We start from the raw sequence: 19545 nt of genomic DNA on the forward strand, positions 1-19545 counted from the left end.
TAACTACATATGTTATTTTCACAATGAAGAATTTGGTATAAATGAGAGTTTTCCCAGCCAGTACCAAAGGAAACAAGAGAAAGGCACACAATATTCTTGAAAGGAAAAACATTGAGAAGATGCCAATTCTTCCCAATTTAAAGTCATGGAAATTGTGAACATACACAAATATGGACAGAATAGTATGATAAATCCATATACACATCACTCAGCTTCAAGAGATCAATGCATGGCTGACCTTGCTTCAGCTATACTCCCATCCCTCATATTAAGGCTTCATGTTATTTTGAAGCAAACCCCAGATGTTATATAATTTTATCCATAAATATTTCAGAATGTACCCTTAAAAGACTGGAACTCTTTAAAAAAAATAACTGCAATAATATAATCACATATTAAGGCACCAAAAAAAACCTTTTTATTTGGAAACTATTTCAAACTTACAAAAAGCTGCAAACATAAAAATTTAAGTATGTAGGTACAAGAAACACATATATACTTTCTACCCAGATTCATCTATTGTTAATATTTTACACTATTTGCTTTATCATTTGCTTATCTCTCTGAACTATTTGAGGATAAGTTACATACATCCTGGTCCTTTTTCCTCAAATACAGTGTGTTCTTCCTAAAAAGAAGGATATTCTCTCTCTCTTTTTTTTTTTTTTGTGAGGAAGATCAGCCCTGAGCTAACATCCGTGCTAATCCTCCTCTTTTTGCTGAGGAAGACCAGCTCCAAGCCAACATCTATTGCCAATCTCCTCCCCTTTTTTTTTCCCCCCAAAGCCCCAGTAGATAGTTGTATGTCTTAGTTGCACGTCCTTCTAGTTGCTGTATGTGGGATGCGGCCTCAGCATGGCCGGAGAAGCGGTGCGTCGGTGCACGCCCGGGATCTGAACCCGGGCCGCCAGTAGCGGAGCACATGCACTTAACCACTAAGACACAGGGCCGGCCCAGGATATTCTCTTATACAGATCTCCTTTGACTTATGACGGGGTTATATCCTGATAAACCCATAGTAGTTGAAAATATCGTAAATCAAAAATGCATTTAGGGCCGGCCCCGTGGCGTAGCGGTTAAGTGCACGCGCTCCGCTACTGGCGGCCCAGGTTCTGATCCCGGGTGCACACCAACTCACCGCTTCTCCGGCCATGCTGAGGCCACGTCCCACATACAGCAACTAGAAGGATGTGCAACTATGACATACAACTATCTACTGGGGCTTTGGGGAAAAAAAAAAGGAGGAGGACTGGCAATAGATGTTAGCTCAGAGCCGGTCTTCCTCAGCAAAAACAGGAGAATTAGCACGATGTTAGCTCAGGGCTGATCTTCCTCACCAAAAAAAAAAAAAATTGCATTTAATACACCTAACCTACCGAACATCATAGCTTAGCCTAGACTACCTTAGACATGCTCAGAACACTTACATTAGCTTACAGCTGGGCAAAATCAGAAAAACAGAATGGTTGTATGGACACAGAATGGTTGTTAGTATATCAGTTGTTTACCCTCCTGATCATGTGGCTGACTGGGGGCTGGGGCTCGCTGCTGCTGCACAGCATCACAAGAGAGTATCCTACCACATATCCCTAGCCTGGAAAGAGATCAAAATTCAAAATTCAAAGTACAGTTCCTACTGAATGTATATCACTTTCACACCAACATAAAGTTGAAAAGTCGTAAGTCAAATCATCGTAAGTTGGGAACCATCTGTATAACCACAGTGTAGCTATAACCTTCATAAATTTACATTGATACAATACTTTTATTTAATCTACTATCCATATTCTAGTCTTGTCAATTGATCTAATAACGTTCTTTATAGCATTTTTCACCCTCCAGTACAGGATCCAGTGTGGGGTGGTCAGAGACTATATTTAGTTTTCATATATGCTTAGCCTCCTTTAATCTGGAACCATGCTGTCTAATGTGGCTATTTAAATTAAAATTATTAAAATTAAATAAAATTAAGAATTCAGTTCCTCAGTTGCACTGGCCATACTTCAAGTGCTCAATAGCCATAGCAACTTCTGACTAGTATATCGTAAGGTGCAGATATAGAACATTTTCATCATCACAAAGTGTTCTATTCAATAGCCTTTCTTTGTGTTTCAAGACATTAACATTTTTTCATAATACAGTTCCTCCAACTTGTTTTTAGTTTTATTGAGATACAATTGACAAAAAACAAACTGCACGTATTTAAGATGAACAATTTGATGAGTTTTGACATATGTATGCTTCCATGAAACCATGACCTCAATCAAGATAATGAACTTATGAATTACTCTCGAAGTTTCCTCGTGCCCCTTTCTAGTTCATTCTTCCCCACTCCCTCTGGCCACAAATAACCATTAATCTTCTATCTGTCAAGATACATTACTTTGCATTTTCTAGAATTTTATAAAAATGGAATCATATAGAATGTATCCTTTTTGGTCTGGCTTCTTTCATTCATCATAATTATTTTGATTCATCCACGTTCGTGTGTATGTCAATAGTTTATTCCTTTTTATTGTGGAGTAGTATTTCATTACATGGATATACCACAATTTGTTTACCCATTCACCTGATGGTGGGATTTGAGTTGTTTCCAGTTTTGGGCTATCACAAATAAAGCAGCTATGAACGTTCATGTACAAGTCTTCGTGTACACATATACTTTTATTTTTCTTGAGTAAACATCTAGGAGTAGAATGACTGGATCATGGGTAGATGTATGCTTAACTTCTTCAACATTCCTGCCAGCAGTCGACAGGAGTTCCAGCTGTTCTACATCCTCACCAACACTTAGTAATTTCAGCGGTTCTGTTAGGTGTGTAGTAGTTGTCTCATTGTGGTTTTATTTTGCATTTCTCTAATGACTAACGCTGTTGAATATATTTTCATATGCTTCTTTTCCATCTATATTTTCTTTGGTGAAGTGTCTGTTCAAATCTTTTGCCCATTTTTGTTGGGTCGTTTGTCTCATTATTGAGTTTTAAGAGTTCTTTATATAGTCTAAATACAAATTCTTTGTTGGCTATCTATCTTGCAAACATTTTTTTCCTGTCTGTGGCTTACCTTTCCATTTTAGTAATAGCGCCTTTTGAAGAACTAAAGTTTTAATTTTATGAAGTTCAATTTATTCATTTTTTTATTTTTATAGTTTGTGCTTTTTGTGTCCTATTTAAAACACCTTTGCTTTGGGCCGGCCCTGTGGCTTGGTGGTTGAGTGCGCGCGCTGCGATGCTGGTGGCCCGGGTTCGGATCCCGGGTGCGCATCGAGGCACCACTTCTCCGTTCATCCTGAGGCCGAGTCCCACATACAGCAACTAGAAGGATGTGCAGCTATGACATACAACTATCTACTGGGGCTTTGGGGGGAAAAAATAAAATAAATAAAATCTTTAAAAAAAAATAAAATAAAATAAAATAAAATAAAATAAAACACCTTTGCCAAACCGAGGGTCACAAAAATATTCTCCTATGTTTTCTTCTAGGATTTTTATAGTTTTCACTGTTACATTTAACTTTAAAATCCATTTCAAGTTAATTTTTATATGTGATATGAGGTAAGGGTCAAGTTTCTTTTTTTCTTTTTTTTTTTTTTTGGCATATGCAATCCAATTGTTGCAGTACCATTTGTTGAAGACATCATCCTTTCTCCCATGAATTGCCTTGATACCTTTGTTGAAAATCATTCCACCATATATATGTGGGTCTATTTCTTGACTCTGTTCTGTTCCATTGATCCAAATGTCTATCTTTACCCCAATACCACACTATCTTGATTACTGTTGCTTCATAATTAGTCTTAAAAATCAGGTAATTAGTCTTAAAAATCAGGTACTAAGTCCTCCAACTTTGTTCATCTTTTTCAAAATTTATTTGACTATTTTAGTCCTTTGCATTTTCACATACGTTTTAGAATCAGCTTGTCAATTTCTACAAAAAAGCATACGAGACTAATGATAGATATTGCTTTGATCTATAGACTAATTTGGAAGTGACAGACTTCTTAACAATATTGAGTCTTCTAATCCATGAACATGATATATCTATTCAGTTGAGTCTTCTTTAATTTCCCTCAGCAATGTTTTGTAGCTTTCAGCGTACAAGTCTTTCCATCTTTTGTCAAATTTATCCCTAGGTATTACATATTTTTGATGCTATTGTAAATGCTATTTTTTAATTTTAATTTTTGATTTTCCATTAAAATATATAAAAAGTTGTTTTTGTATATTGACTTTGTATTGTGCAATCTTGCTAAACTCACTTAATAGTTCTAGTAGCTTTTTTGTAGATTCCATTGGATTTTCTACATAGACGATCATGTAGTCTGATGATAACGATGGTTTTAATTCTTCCTTTCCAATCTATATTCCATTTCTTTCTTCCTTATCACATGGCTAGAACCTTTAGTTCAATGCTAAGTAGAAGTGGTGAGAGTGGGTATCCTGTTTTGTTCTTAATCTTATAAGGAAAGCATTTACTCTTTCATCATTAAGTATGACGTTAGCTGATGGTTTTTCATTGATGCACTTTATCAGGTTGAGGCAGTTCCTTTCATTCCTAGTTTGCTGAGATTTTTTTTTTAATTATAAATGAATGTCGGGGCCGGCCCCGTGGCTCAGCGGTTAAGTGCGCGTGCTCCGCTGCTGGCGGCCTGGGTTCGGATCCCAGGCGCACACGGACGCACTGCTTCTCCGGCCATGCTGAGGCCGCGTCCCACATACAGCAACTAGAAGGATGTGCAGCTATGACATACAACAATCTGCTGGGGCTTTGGGGGGAAAAATAAATAAATAAATAAAATCTTAAAATAAATAAATAAATAAATAAATAAATAAATAAATGAATGTCGGATGTTGTCCAAGGCTCTTTCTGTATTTTTTTTTTTAATTTTTTGTTTATTGCAGTAACATTGGTTTATAACATTGTAAAAATTTCAGGTGTACATCATTGTACTTCTATTTCTGCATAGATTACATCATGTTCACCACCAAAATACTAATTACAACCCATCACCACACACATGTACCCAATTATCCCTTTCACCCTCCTCCCTCCCCCCTTCCCCTCTGGTAACCACCAATCCAATCTCTGTCCCTATGTGTTTGTTTATTGTTGTTATTATCTACTACTTAATGAAGGAAATCATACGGTATTTGACCTTCTCCCTCTGACTTATTTCACTTTGCATCATGCCCTCAATGTCCATCCATGTTGTCACAAATGGCTGGATTTCATCGTTTCTTATGGCTGAGTAGTATTCCATTGTGTATATATACCACAGCTTTTTTATCCATTCGTCCCTTGATGGGCACTTAGGTTGCTTCCAAGTCTTGGCTATCGTGAATAAGGCTGCAGTGAACACAGGGGTGCATGTACCTTTGCAAATTGGTGTTTTCAAGTTCTTTGGATAAATACCCAACAGTGGAATAGCTGGATCATATGGTAGTTCTATCCTTGATTTGTTGAGAAATCTCCATACTGTTTTCCATAGTGGCTGCACCAGTTTGCACTCCCACCAGCAGTGTATGAGAGTTCCCTTCTCTCCACAACCTCTCCAACACATGTTGTTTCCTGTCTTGTTAATTATAGCCATTCTGACGGGCGTGAGGTGATATCTCATTGTAGTTTTGATTTGCATTTCCCTGATAGTTAGTGATTTTGAACATCTTTTCATGTGTCTGTTGGCCATCTGTATATCTTCTTTGGAGAAATGTCTGTTCAGGTCTTTTGCCCATTTTTTAATTGGGTTGGTAGTTTTTTTGTTGTTGAGATGCATGAGTTCTTTATATATTTTGGAGATTAAGCCCTTATCAGATGTATGGTTTGCAAATATCTTCTCCCAATTGTTAGGTTGCCTTTTCGTTTTGTTGATGGTTTCCTTTGCTGTGCAGAAGCTTTTTAGTTTGATGTAGTCCCATTTGTTTATTTTTTCTATTGTTTCTCTTGCCCGGTCAGATGTGGTGTTTGAAAAGATGTTGCTAAGACCGATGTGGAAGAGCGTACTGCCTATGTTTTCTTCTAGAACTTTCACAGTTTCAGGTCTTACATTCAAGTCTTTAATCCATTTGGAGTTAATTTTTGTGTATGGTGTAAGGTAAGAGTCTACTTTCATTTTTTTGCATATGGCTATCCAGTTTTCCCAACACCATTTGTTGAAGAGACTTTCTTTTCCCCATTGTATGTTCTTGGCTCCTTTGTCAAAGATTAGCTGTCCATAGATGTGTGGGTTTATTTCTGGGCTTTCGATTCTATTCCATTGATCTGTGTGTCTGTTTTTGTGCCAGTACCATGCTGTTTTGGTTACTATAGCTTTGTAGTATATTTTGAAATCAGGGAGTGTGATACCTCCAGCTTTGTTCTTTTTTCTCAGGATTCCTTTAGCTATTCGGGGTCTTTTGTTGTTCCATATAAATTTTAGGATTCTTTGTTCTATTTCTGTGAAAAATGTTGTTGGAACTTTGATAGGGATTGCATTGAATCTATAGATGGCTTTAGGAAGTATGGACATCTTAACTATGTTAATTCTTCCAATCCAAGAGCACGGAATATCTTTCCATTTCTTTGTGTCTTCTTCAATTTCTTTCAGAAATGTTTTATAGTTTTCGGTGTACAGATCTTTCACCTCTTTGGTTAAGTTTATTCCTAGGTATTAAGATGCATCATATGGTTTTTGCTTTTTAGTACGTTAATAGAGTGAATTAAGTTTTGATCTAGTTATGAATGTTAAATCAACCTTGAATTCCTGGGATAAATCCCACATGGTCATGATGTATTATCCTTTTTAGATATTGTGGGATTTGATTGCTAAAGATATTTAAGTAATTTTTGCATGTATTTCATGAGAGACATTTGTGTGTAGTTCTCTTTTCCTGTAATGTCTTTTTCTGGTTTTGGTGTCAGGGTAATGGCTGGCCTTATAGAATAAGTTGAAAAATGTTCCTTCCTCTTCAATTTTCTGGAAGAATTTGTGTAAAACTGGTATTAGTTCTTCCTTAAATGTTTGGTAGAATTCACCAGTTAAGCCAACTAGGCCTGGAGTTTTCTTTGTGGGAAGGTTTATAAGTACAAGTTCAATTTTTTTTAACAGATTGAGGCCTATTCAGATGATTTATTTCTTCTTGAGTTAACTTCAGTAGTTTGTCTCTTTCAAGGAATTTGTCTATTTACTCTAAGCTGCTGAAGTTATTGGCATAACTTCATTCATTATTTTCCCTTAGTATCCTTTCAATATTTGTAGGATCTGTAATGATGCCCACTCTCTCATTCCTGATGTTGGTAATTTGTGTTTTCTCTTTTTTTCCTCTGATCAGTCTGGCTAGAGGTTTATCAGTTTTATTGATCTCAAAAATCCACCCCTTGGTTTTACCAGTTTTCTCTATTGGTTTTCTGTTTTCTATTTCTTTTATTTCCACTCAGATATTTATTATTCCCTTTCTCTTGAGTGTCTAATAATTATATTAAAATGTGTTAACTTTACTGTTCATTCATTCATACATTCATTCTATATTCTCTGAACATCTACAATGAGCCAGGCACTGGGATCAGCAGTGGGTAAAAAGGTACAGTCCTTTGCCTCATGGAGCTTATAGGAGTCACTTCTAATCTCTTATATTGGAGCCGATTGTTCATCAATCAAATAACATCAACAAATATACACTTACATAATTTTATGAAGAAAAAGTAATTAAAGACAAGATAATAAAGCAATGAGAAAAAATTTTCTCCTAGCAAGTTAGCAAAAATTTAAAATATCACCTCCTTAATACACTTATGGAAGATAATTTTGCAATATACATCAAAAACCTTAAAAATGTAAACAGCCTTAGACTCAATAAATTTTTTATGTTTTATTCCTAAGAAAATGATCAGGAATGCAAAGATTTATGCACAAGGATGTTTATCACAATACAATTTGACCAGCCAAGAAAAAAGCTGTTGAACAAACTGTGATATCTACATATGATCAAATATTACGCAGACATAAAATGTTTTTGATAAAGTTTAAATGACATGTGAAAATGCTCATGATTTAATGTTATACTGTATGAACTCAACTCTCTAAAAATATATCCATATGCATTAAAAAAAGCCTGGAGAAAAATGTAGCAAATCAGTATTAACAATGGTTATCTCTGGGTGGTGAGATTACAGATCATTTCATTTTATACAATTTCATTTCTATACGATCCAGTTTTCTATAACGAGCATATATTACTTTTGTAATCAGAAAAAATATTAAAAATAAATATACACATTCATAATTGTGAAACTAGTTGCCATGGAAAATGGCAGAAATAATATAGAAAAAAGAACAGTGTAGGAGGTGCCCAGTAATTTGGAGAAGGAAATAATCAGGGAACATTGCTGGGCACAATATATACAGCTTCAGATATCTATATCCAAAACACAAAATACAGCCAACAAATAAAGCCAGTTTGGGATCTCAGCATAGGAGAATGACCATGAGCTCACAGGTATCACCAGAATTTGGGCAGATAGGAAGTGAATGTATGCCTGTGGAGAGGGCAGGCTATACGCTCTATGGACCACAACACCTACATCACTGTCTCTCACTCTATTCTAGTCATACAGACTTCTGTGCTGTCCATCAACATTGCCAGGCCTCACAGTTCCTGCCTCAGGACCTTTGTACTGGTGCCGTGTTTCCTCTGCCTCAAAGGTCTCCCGCCTCCCTCACCTCCTTCAAGTCTTTGATCAAATGTCACTTTCTCATTGAGACCTGTATTCTTTTTTTGCTTTTTTTTATGAGGAAGATTTGCCCTGAGCTAACATCTGTGCCAGTCTTCCTCTATTTTGTATGTGGGTCACCACCACAGCATGGCTGACGAGTGGTGTAGGTGCGTGCCCAGGATCCAAACCCGTGAACTCAGCCACTGAAGCAGAGCGCGCCAAAATTAACCACTAGGCCACAGGACTGGCCCAAGACCTGTATTCTTCTCTTACCCTGCTCCAGTAGAATGTAAGCTTGATAGGGACAGAGGTCTTTTGGTCTGTTTTATTTACTGCTGCATGCCCAGTGTCTCCAATAGTATCTGGCACACAGTAGGTGCTCAACAAATATGTGTTGAATGAATAAGTGACTATTGGTATTACTCTTAATGGAGAGTTTTGTGAGCGTTTGGATGTGTAAACATCGCTCAACAAGAACCAACAAGGGGTCCCTAAGAATCGAAGACAGCTCTCATACCCTCCTCGAGGCTTCTTTCCACCAGGCTGTTTACAAACCTCCCTCCGGGACAATCTCAGTTCAGCAATCAGCATCCTCTGGGTACAGACGTTCAGCCAATTACAAACCCAACCAATTATTCTTTCATCTGTCACACATTTCTCTATCTGCTCCATGGGGCACAGGGCTCTCATCAGCAAATTGGCCGAATGCCTATTAAAGTCTAGATAGTTGCTACCACATTTTCCATGCCTAGCTAGTCACCAAATGAAATAAAGTTAGTCTGATATGACTCATTCTTAGTGACCAAGCAAATGCGAGAGGCTCAATTTGTTCTATTGGTCTCAAAGTGCAAGGAAGTAGATATCAACTCAGTTTAAGGAGTCACTTTCTAAGAGTCAGAGCTGTACAAAGTAGGATGCACTGCACGGAGTACAGTGAGTGTCCTGTCAGTGGGGGTATTCAAGTGCAGGGTGGTGACATTGTAGGATGGGTGGTTGGGCTAGAACTAGGTTGAACTTCAAGGCCCCTTCCAACTGAGAGTCTTTGATTCATGCACACAGGCCTCACAAGAGTAAGTGGCATACTGCAGGCTGCAGAAAGACAGCGGGGCTCAGCAGGTTAACAATGAGCTGGCCAGGAAACCCAAAGACTGATGCATTCTAGTTCTGCTATTGCTGATTCAGTATAAAATTATTTCTTTTTTCTATGTTTCTTACACAAGTACAAATACTCATTTAGTACTCTACTCTGTGCAAAGCATTCCTATTTGAAAAATAAGAATGGAAACGTCAACCAAGTTATCAATGGAGTCTGAAAAATAGTGAGTATAATCATCTCAAAGTCAGTAAATAATAAATAACAACATGCAAAATACGATGTCCACAGTTGCCTTTACTCATCATTACAGGTATCAGATGATAAAGCACTAGATGTGAAACCCACAGTCTTCTTGATACCAAAGACACGAATCCCCGTCCAGTAGACTGAAGTGCTCTATCCCACACAAAGACCGTGAACAGCTGGGAGTCTCATGCGTGGCTGAGAAGTAGTGATTTCAAATTAGACCTCAAAGAAGTCTTGCCACTATATGATCCAGCAATTCTTCTTCTAAATATATACCCAAAAGAATTGAAAGCAGGGACTTGGACAGATACTTGTACACTCATGTTCATAGCAGCATTATGCACAATAGCCAAAAGGGGGAAGCAACCCATGTGTCCATTGACAGATGACTGGATAAATAAAATGTGGTATATACATACAACGGAATATTATTCAGCCTTAAAAAGGAAGGAAATTCTGACACATGCTACAAGATGGATAAACCTTGAAGACTATGCTAAGTGAAATAAGCCAGTCACAAAAGGATAAATATTATATGATACCACTTATAGGAGGTTCCTAGAGTAGTCAAGTTCATGGAGACAGAGAGTAGAATGGTGGTTGCCAGGAGCTAGGGGGAGGAGGAGGCAATGGAGATTTGTTATTTAATGGGGACAGAGCTTCAGTTTGGGGAGATGAAAAAGTTCTGGAGCTGGATGGGGGTGTTGAGGGCACAACAACATGAATGTACTTAACGCCACTGAATTGTACATGTAGAAATGGTTACAGTGGTAAATTTTATATTACGCATATTTTAGCACAATAAAAAAAGTCTAGCCAATGTTTTGCAAATTGATGGTACCTGCCTGTTTCTACCCTTCTCCCCTCTGGAAGATATTCAGATAGATTTAGATGGGTTGCTTTAGGGTAAGGAATTGATATAAAAAGTGGTGCTTTTTTGAACACTACTTATGTATTTTAAATTATATTATTTGTTCAGGAACATAAAGGTCTATTATGTACATCTTGGCTTAATCATAAATTAAGCATGCTTGGTTTATTACATTGACTAGTCTACCTTTTTTAGATAATAATTGCACAGTTACAAATTGGATTAGCTTTCAAATACACTTTTGGTTAAAAATAGATGCTGAAATTTAAGGAACTGAGTATCTTTTATTTTATTTCATTTTTGCAAGTTTATGAGAAATGGAAAAAAATTTTTTTTAAATCTCTCAACCTCACAGCAGCAGCCAGGCTGACTTGGCTGGAAGTGATGTGATGCCTCATTAATCACTAACAGGATGCCTGCCTTGATTCTGAGCTTCTGCCTCCCTCCCGTGTTCTGTCCTTTTAACTGGTCCCGATTTCCCAGTCCTTGCTCTTGTCCCTGCCACAGATCTGGAGCGCTTCCCACTGTCTCAGTTCTTACAACTGGGCTTTTTGCCTCATTTCCTCCTTGCATAGCTTTCTAAGTACTCCCAGTGTCTCCTTCTCTTGCCAGTCTCTCCCCAGATCTGGCTCCCTGCCCCACCCCCAAGCACGGTAGGAAGGGGGCCCTTCTTCTAGGGGACACATCTCCCTGATGCTGCCTGCCCAGACCCCTCTGATTGCCAGCACTCTCCTCTGCCCACGCATTGGGGCGGCCCACTTCTGGACTCTGACGGGGTCCAGACACAGCTAAACTGCTGGGCTCTGTGCCTCGATGGTGAGACCTCACAGCTGGACCAGTCCATCCCCTGACTCCTAGCCAGACCTCCTCTTCCAGTCCCCTTGCACTGCAGCATCTACTTCCAGAGTCTCTTTGCCTGTACCATCTTGAGGCTTGTAATTCTCCACATCCCAAGAGATTCTGGGACAGGAGACACGCTGAGCTACAGTACAGAGGTGATGGCGAGGCTCTGGGAACTAGGACTGTGAGGAGAAATCTGGTGACCCCAGCCAGGGAAGTTCTGCAGAGGGAGGAAGGAGACTGGATGGGATATGTATTTTCCTCCAAGACTCAACCTGGGGAGGCAGCAGCACCCCCACCTGTTCTAGTCCTGCTAGCCTCCTCCCTCCCTTAACTCCTGCTGTGGGTCTTGTCTGCATCACGCTGTGGGCCCACTGTGGTCATTTAACACCTTGCATGGTGACTGAGCTGCTCTGTGTGGCTTGTGTCCCCCACTGCTTCCAGTGGAAGCCTGGGGCCAAGTCTTGAATTTTTTACGCACTACTAAACTTAGCTCAGACATGTGGTATATGCTCAATAAAGACCAATTTAAAGTCTTTGAAGCCAGTGTCATCCCTTACAAGAATTTACTCCAGACTAGGCAATTTGCTAAACGGTTTATATGGCTTATCTCATTTAGTCTTCAAGACAACGCTGTGAAGTAGGCAGTATTATCACCCCTATTACAGTTGAGGAAACTGAGGCATAACTAACACGTCCAAGACCACCCAGTGAAGAAGCAGAGGAGCTGGATTTGAACTGAGGCCAAGGCCGCCCCTTGGCAGCACATGGCCTCCCTTTTGATGGGGAGAACTGACTCATCAGCTCAGCAGCCACAACTCCCCAGCCATCACCACAGCCCAGGCTGCTGGTTTATAGTTCAGAATATTCAGAAGGGAAGGGAGACTAGGAACAGAGTAGTCCATTCATTCATTCACTTATTCTCTCAATAAACAACTGCACAGTGTGTCGATATGAGGCTGTCTGGCTCAATATCTTGGCCCATCTTTCCTCCTCCTGGCTACCCCCATCTCATCCTCTTTGCCTGGTGAATGATGGCTCTGCCTTCAAGACTCAGCCAAGATATCTTCTCCTCCAGGAAGGACCTTCCCTTATTCACTGCTATTGGGACATGGTTAGGGCTCCAGAAATGTGTGTTTTTGACTTAATGTGCCCCTTACAATTCCATAATGCACCCCTGCCTCCAGCTCTGGTGTTTGTAAGCTGTGGATATTTAGGGATTGAAGAGTAAGTTTATCTTTCAGGAGGTTTTGGAGGATGCTTTTTAAGAAACTGTACAGGTGTATCCTGCTTTACATAACAGATGTATTTTAAAAAGGTTGTGGGTACACAAACTTTTTATGAATTAAAATCCTATTTTCTCATTGCTGTATGTTTCAGAGATGACATTCTAAATTGATATTAAACTTCACTTTTTAAAGATGCTGGGCCATAACACTTTAAGAACAAGCTTCTCTCAAGTGAACCTCTCTATAGGAGGAAATTAATCCATACACAATCCCTTAAGTGCTCTGACATACCTTTACATTTAAAAGAACGCTTTTGGAATCCTTTTACAAAACTAGTGATCACCTTTAGTTTATAAATTTTTATGGTCAGATTTTGGGAGCTCAAATTAATTCTGATTCGCACGTGTATAGCCAAAATCAAATAGAACTAAATAGCTCAAACAAAAAACGATCGGTTCTCGGCAAACCGTCCTCCACCTACCCCTCCCCCACCCAGGAGTAACCACAGTCAACTCCTTTGGGCTCAGCGATTTCCCTGTACTTGCGTGGAGTCAGAGCTGAAGCCCACAAGCCACAAAGCTTCAACGAAATTATTTCTTAAGCCCTATTAATAGTGATGGAAGCAGCCAGGCTGAGCCAGCGGGAAGCGAGATGGCTTGACTGTCAGCATGCCCAGCAGATGCTGGAAGACCTCTCCCACACGTGGTCTCCGCTACAAGACACCGTCACCAAGTGTCCTGAAGGATGATGCTGAGCTAGAGCGGGCTACGGTCTTAGGACAAGTTCAGAAAGGCCTGACAAAGGAGGAACAGGGGCAGAAGGTATCAGAGCCCCCCAGCACATAATCCTATGCTACTCTATGCTGGGGAGATTGCCGTGGCCCCAGTGCCCATAGCGATAGCATAAAAAAAAAAAAATTTTTTTTTGCGTAACTTACTTGTGCATGTTTTTTCATCTGGGTTAAGAGCAAATCCTTTAGGGCACCGGCAAAAGTAGGAGCCGTCAGCATTTACACACTCATGTTCGCATCCATGGTTTTCTGAGGCACAGTAGTCCACAGCTGTAAAGATTAAAACACAGAGTTTAAGTAGAAACACAAACAGAGGTAAAGGAAATGGTAGAATGGAAGCACACTTATAACAAATATAAATAACGGTTAATATTGTTGCCCAAAAATAGAGTATGGATAAATAAATATGAATCCAGGGGCTCCCTCCCTCAAAAAAAAAAAATCATCAGTCTAGATCAGGCAGTTTATGTCAGAAGATAAACTAAAGAACATACGAACAATTGTATTTCAAAGTTAAAGAAATGCAAATAAAAATAATCACAAGACACACTTACACCTATTAAACTGTAAAAATAAAGACAAGATAGGGGACGGCCTGGTGGCGCGAGCGGTTAAGTGCACGTGCTCCGCTGCGGCGGCCAGGGGTTCGCCAGCCCGGACCCGGGGCAGGCACCGACGCACTGCTTGGCCAGCCATGCTGTGGTGGCGTCCCATATAAAGTGGAGGAAGATGGGCACGGAGATTAGCCCAGGGCCAGTCTTCCTCAGCAAAAAAAAGAGGAGGATTGGCAGATGTTAGCACAGGGCTGATCTCCTCACAAAAAAAATAAATAAAGACAAGATAAAACCCAGTGGTGGCAAAGCAGCATGGAAACAGCCAGTTATTAACGGTGAGTGGCATTAGAAATTGACAAAAATCCTTTTGGAAGGACATTTGACAATGTTCACTCCGTAAATGTGACGCAAAGAAATAACTGAAAAAAGAGGAAAATGAACTATATGGAATAAGCTATTTACAGCAGTATTATTTACAGTGACAAGAAAATTCTAGAAAATAAGACGAACATTTACTAAGGGTAAACGGTCTAGTGATTTCTGAGAACGTTCACTGGCCTATTTCTGATTAATTCTACAAATATCTACTGAGCACCGACTCTGGGCCTGGCCCTGCTTTAGGTGCTCAGGACAGAGCAAGCAACAAAACAGATGACTCCAGTCCTCCAGGAGCTTCCTTTTGGATGGTGGTGGTGGCCAAAAACTTAAATAAATAAGTAAATAGCATCGTCTCTTAGAAGGTGGAGAGTGTTCTGGAGAAAAATAAAATGGTGAAAAGGAACAGAGGCTGTGGGGATGTGGGAAGGAGGGTGTGATGCAATAGAAGTGGTAGGAAAGCCTCCCGAGAAGGTGGCAGCTGGGCAGAGTCTTGACTGAGGCACAACGAGCCATGAGGATATCTAGGAGGGAGCATCCAGGCAAAAGGAACAGCAAGTGCAAACAGGAGATGGGAATATGCCCAGTGTGCTACAGGATCAGCGAGGAGGACAGGTGGCTGGAGCAGAGAGAAAGGTGGGAGCGGAGAATGGGTGCAGATCAGGAGGGACTGGGGGCCACTGCAAGGACTTGAGTTTTTACTCTGAGTGAGTAGGGAGTCATTGGAGGGTTCTGAACAAAGGCATCAAGAATAGACCATAGAGGGCAAATGCAACAGTAGAAAACCAGTTAGGAGGCTACCACAATAATCCCAGTGAGGAACGGTGGAGGCTTAAACCCGGATGGTGCTGGAAGGAGGGGAGGGGAGGGAAGTGGTATTCTGGGTGTTATGGGGTGAATTGTGTCCCCGCAAAAGGTATGTTGTAGTCCTAACCCCTGGTACCTGTGAATGTGACCCTATTTGGAAATAGGGTCTTTGCAGATATAATCAAGGTAAGATGAGGTCATTAGGCTGGGCCCTAATCCAATATGACTGGTGGCCTTTTAAGAAGAGGAGTATGCCACGTGAATACACAGACACACAGGGAGAAGACCATGTGAAGACAGAGATTGGAGAGATGCAGCTGCAAGCTGAGGAATGCCCAGGATCAACAGCCACCACCAGAAGCAAGGAAGGATTCTGTCCTACGAGTTTCAGAGGGAGCACGGCCCTGCCGGCACCTTGATTTCAGACTTCTAGCCCCAGAACTATGAAGCAACAAATTTCTGTTGTTTTAAGTCACCTAGTTTGCGGTACTTCATTATGGCAGCCCTAGGAAACTAATACACTGGGTATATGTTGAAGGTGTGGCCAATAGGATTCCTGTTGGATTAGAAATGAGGTGAGAGAAAAAGAGAGGGATTAAGGCTGACTCTGGGGATTTTGGTGTGAGCAGCTGGCAGGATGGAGCTGCTGTGAACTGAGATGGGGAAGGTGCGGGTGGAGCAGGTTTTGAGGGGGAAGATCACGCATTTTGGGCATTAGGCAGTCATTAACATTATAATTATGATAACATAATTGTAAATACGAAGACAAATAAAATTTAGTGAAAAAATAGATCTCAAAAATGTATATTTACAGTGGTTATATCCAGGTAAAATATGCTGTAAAGCAAAGCCTGGAAATTACAAATAAAAATGCTTGTTAAGGTGCTAGAATAATGAATGAATTTTTTTGCTTTAAAAAATGTTTCCCCGGGGCGGCCTGGTGGTGTAGTGATTAAGTTCACGCACTCCAGTTGGGCAGCCAGGGTTTGTGGGGTCGGATCCCAGGCGCGGACATACACACTACTCATCAAGCCATGCTGTGGCAGTGTCCTGCATACAAAATAGAGGAAGACTCGCACAGATGTTAGCTCAGGGACAATCTTCCTCAAGCAAAAAGAGGAGGATTGGCAAGAGATATTAGCTTAGAGCCAATCTTCCTCACAAAAAAAAAGTTTCCCTCTATAATGTTTTAGGATATTTTAATATCAAAAGTTAGTAAAGGGCCGGCCCTGTGGCTTAGCGGTTAAGTGCGCGCGCTCCGCTGCTGGCGGCCCAGGGTTCGGATCCCGGGCGCACACTGGCGCACCGCTTCTCCGGCCATGCTGAGGCCTCGTCCCACATACAGCAACTAGAAGGATGTGCAGCTATGACATACAACTATCTAGTGGGTCTTTGGGGGAAAAAAATAAATAAATAAAAAATTAAAAAAAAAAAAAGTTAGTAAATAATAACAAAGAAATGGAATTTGCAAAATTAATACACATTGGGGCCGGCCCGGTGGTGCAAGCGGTTGGGTGTGCGTGCTCCACTGCGGCCGCCCGGGGTTCACAGGTTCAGATCCCGGGCGCACACCAATGCACCACTTGGCAAGCCACGCTGTGGCGGCGTCCCATATAAAGTGGAGGAAGATGGGCACAGATGTTAGCCCAGGGCCAGTCTTCCTCAGGAAAAAAAGAGGAGGATTGGCAGATGTTAGCACAGGGCTGATCTTCCTCACAAAAAAAGAAAAAAAAATTAATACACATTTACAATTAAAAATCAAAACTATCCATTGGGAAGATAATGACATACTTAACATAGTGATCAAAAGATGCAAAGGGAAAAGCTAAAGATTTTTCAAGGGTAATAACCTGTGTTTTTTTTTCTTTTGCTCTTTGGCTTCATCAAGTTTTCGTCTAAAGTATCATTTTTGTAACGTCACCTCCCTAAAGAGTTCTAATAGCACCTAATATTTGTAGGTTTAATATACAAGTCATTATGGTGGGAATAGGGCATTCGCATAGTCTCAGGATCTGAACATGATGGGACATTACCCAGTTGCTGGAGTTGAGTCACAACATAAACACTGAGCTAGCACCAAATCCTTCTAAAAGTTAATTTCCCATCTTTCAAGAACCAATGGATCATTGAACAAATAACTAGGGACCCTGAGGACACTGAGATCAAGGATACCAAGCCCTGGCACACGCCCCAGTCTGCATGTCACAGGAGTTGGCCATGCTGTGGCTCACAGTGGCCTGTGTTAGCAGTCGACACTCCCCACCTCCAACCTCCTCATGCTGGGCCTGCTCCGCCATCTCGAAAATCTCCCAACCCCTGATATGGCTGTGTGCCATCAGTCAGTCCTACTCCTGGCCATCCACTTCTTAGTATCCCCTCCAAAGAGAAGAGCTGCTAATCTGCCTTCCAAGCTCCAGGACATGAACAGTACCACAATGATGAGGGGGCAGGTCACTGTACCTAAAACACAGAAACTCAGACTCTACCTCTCTCTTAAACTTCCTTTTACACACCCCGGGGTATAATCTCTGAACTCAGCCATCTCTGTCCCTCAGAGAGACACCTGAGTATGCTGGCCCCATATTAGACTAGGGAGAGGTTGGAGGCTTTGCTTAGGCCTAAAACCTAAGCCACATACTCCAAACTCACCTTTTTCCAGAATGCTTTAGAATAGAGTATCCAATGTTGGATCAGGTGTTAATAAAGTTGTACAGAAGCTTTTTAAATTGACCTCCACTTAACCAACTCCTGATCAAGCAATGCTTTTCATTCCCTCTGAAAAGATGGGACCTCAAGCCCAGAGCATGCTAAATGTTCAAGGCTGTCAGAACACCTGTGCTTTAGAACATCTATGCACTTCTCTCATTGTCTGGGTTGTATGCTTGTAAGGCGGCCATGGTGGAACTGTGCTCTGGAACACCTGTGTACTTCTCCTATTCACTGATTGGATGCTTATAAAGCACTGGTTCTCAAAGTGTGGTCCATGAACTAGCTGCATCAACCATGCTTGAGAACTTGTTAGTAATACAAATTCTCGGGCCCCATTCCAGACCTACTGAATCAGAAACTCTGGGTGTGGAGCCCAGGAATACATGTTTTAACAAGCTATCCAGGTAATTCCAATGCCTGCTAAAATTTAAGAACTGCTATTAAAAAGAGTCAAAGTTGTTTTCGTTTCCAAACCTATATATGCCATCTGTACATGTTATTGTAATTAATTTAAATACTATAAAAAAACAATAAAATATAAGCACTAAAACAATTGAGTTTTTTAAAAATAAAAACTAAGTTGAAAGCTTTGGAAAGACTTAGTTAAGGCGATTTGCCAACCAAAATTGCTGTAGAACCAGGCATGGATGAAACGAGTGTCAAAACTTCGGGAAAATTTCATAAAAATTTACAAGGATTCTGCCCTTAGATTGCTTTACAGAAGTCTTCAAATTCTTGCTCCAATTTAAAGAAATGAAAACTGAAAACCATAGACAATACATTATGGGTATGGTGTACTCAAGAAAGATTTTTAAAAATCATATATTTTTTTCAAATGAACTTAAAATTAGTCATTTTTGAAAGCGCAGTTAAAAGTAATTTTTACTGGGGCCAGCCCAGTGGCGTAGCACGGGGTTACCTTGCCAGTTAAGTGCACGAGCTCTGCTTCGGCGGCCCAAGGGTTCTCAGGTTTGGATCCCAGGTGCGCACTGATGCACCGCTTGTCAAGCCATGCTGTGGCAGCATCCCATATAAAATAGAGGAAGATGGGCACGGATGTTAGCCCAGGGCCAATCTTCCTCGGCAAAGAGAGGAGGATTGGCATTGGGTATTAGGCTCAGGGTTGATCTTCCTCACCAAAAAAAAAAAAAAGTAATTTTTACTGAAAGTACATTTATGTGTTTTAAATAAAAATAAAATGGTTAAGATAGGTTTGGATATGTAGTTTTTTATGATTCCACTCTTTGGATGACATTTTCCATCGATCAGCCAACACAGGCCCAATCTCATGGGATAAGAGAGCTTCTCCTGGACTTTGATTCCCATGCTGGTTTTGTCCT

The 19545-nt window shown here is 40.5% G+C and overlaps 1 protein-coding gene across 2 annotated transcripts in view; it reads right to left on the reverse strand.

The window, feature by feature from the left end:
• Positions 1-19545, reverse strand: part of MATN2 (matrilin 2) — a 140333-nt gene that overhangs the window by 37969 nt on the left and 82819 nt on the right. For both annotated transcript variants that reach the window (XM_004431194.3, XM_004431193.3), the window contains exon 6: positions 13908-14030. In XM_004431194.3, the coding sequence (XP_004431251.2) occupies positions 13908-14030 (123 nt within the window). The remainder of the gene's footprint in view (positions 1-13907; positions 14031-19545) is intronic.

Source organism: Ceratotherium simum, chromosome 23, assembly GCF_057802395.1.
Source record: "Ceratotherium simum simum isolate JZ-2026a chromosome 23, ASM5780239v1, whole genome shotgun sequence".
NCBI classification, from domain to species: Eukaryota; Metazoa; Chordata; class Mammalia; order Perissodactyla; family Rhinocerotidae; genus Ceratotherium; species Ceratotherium simum.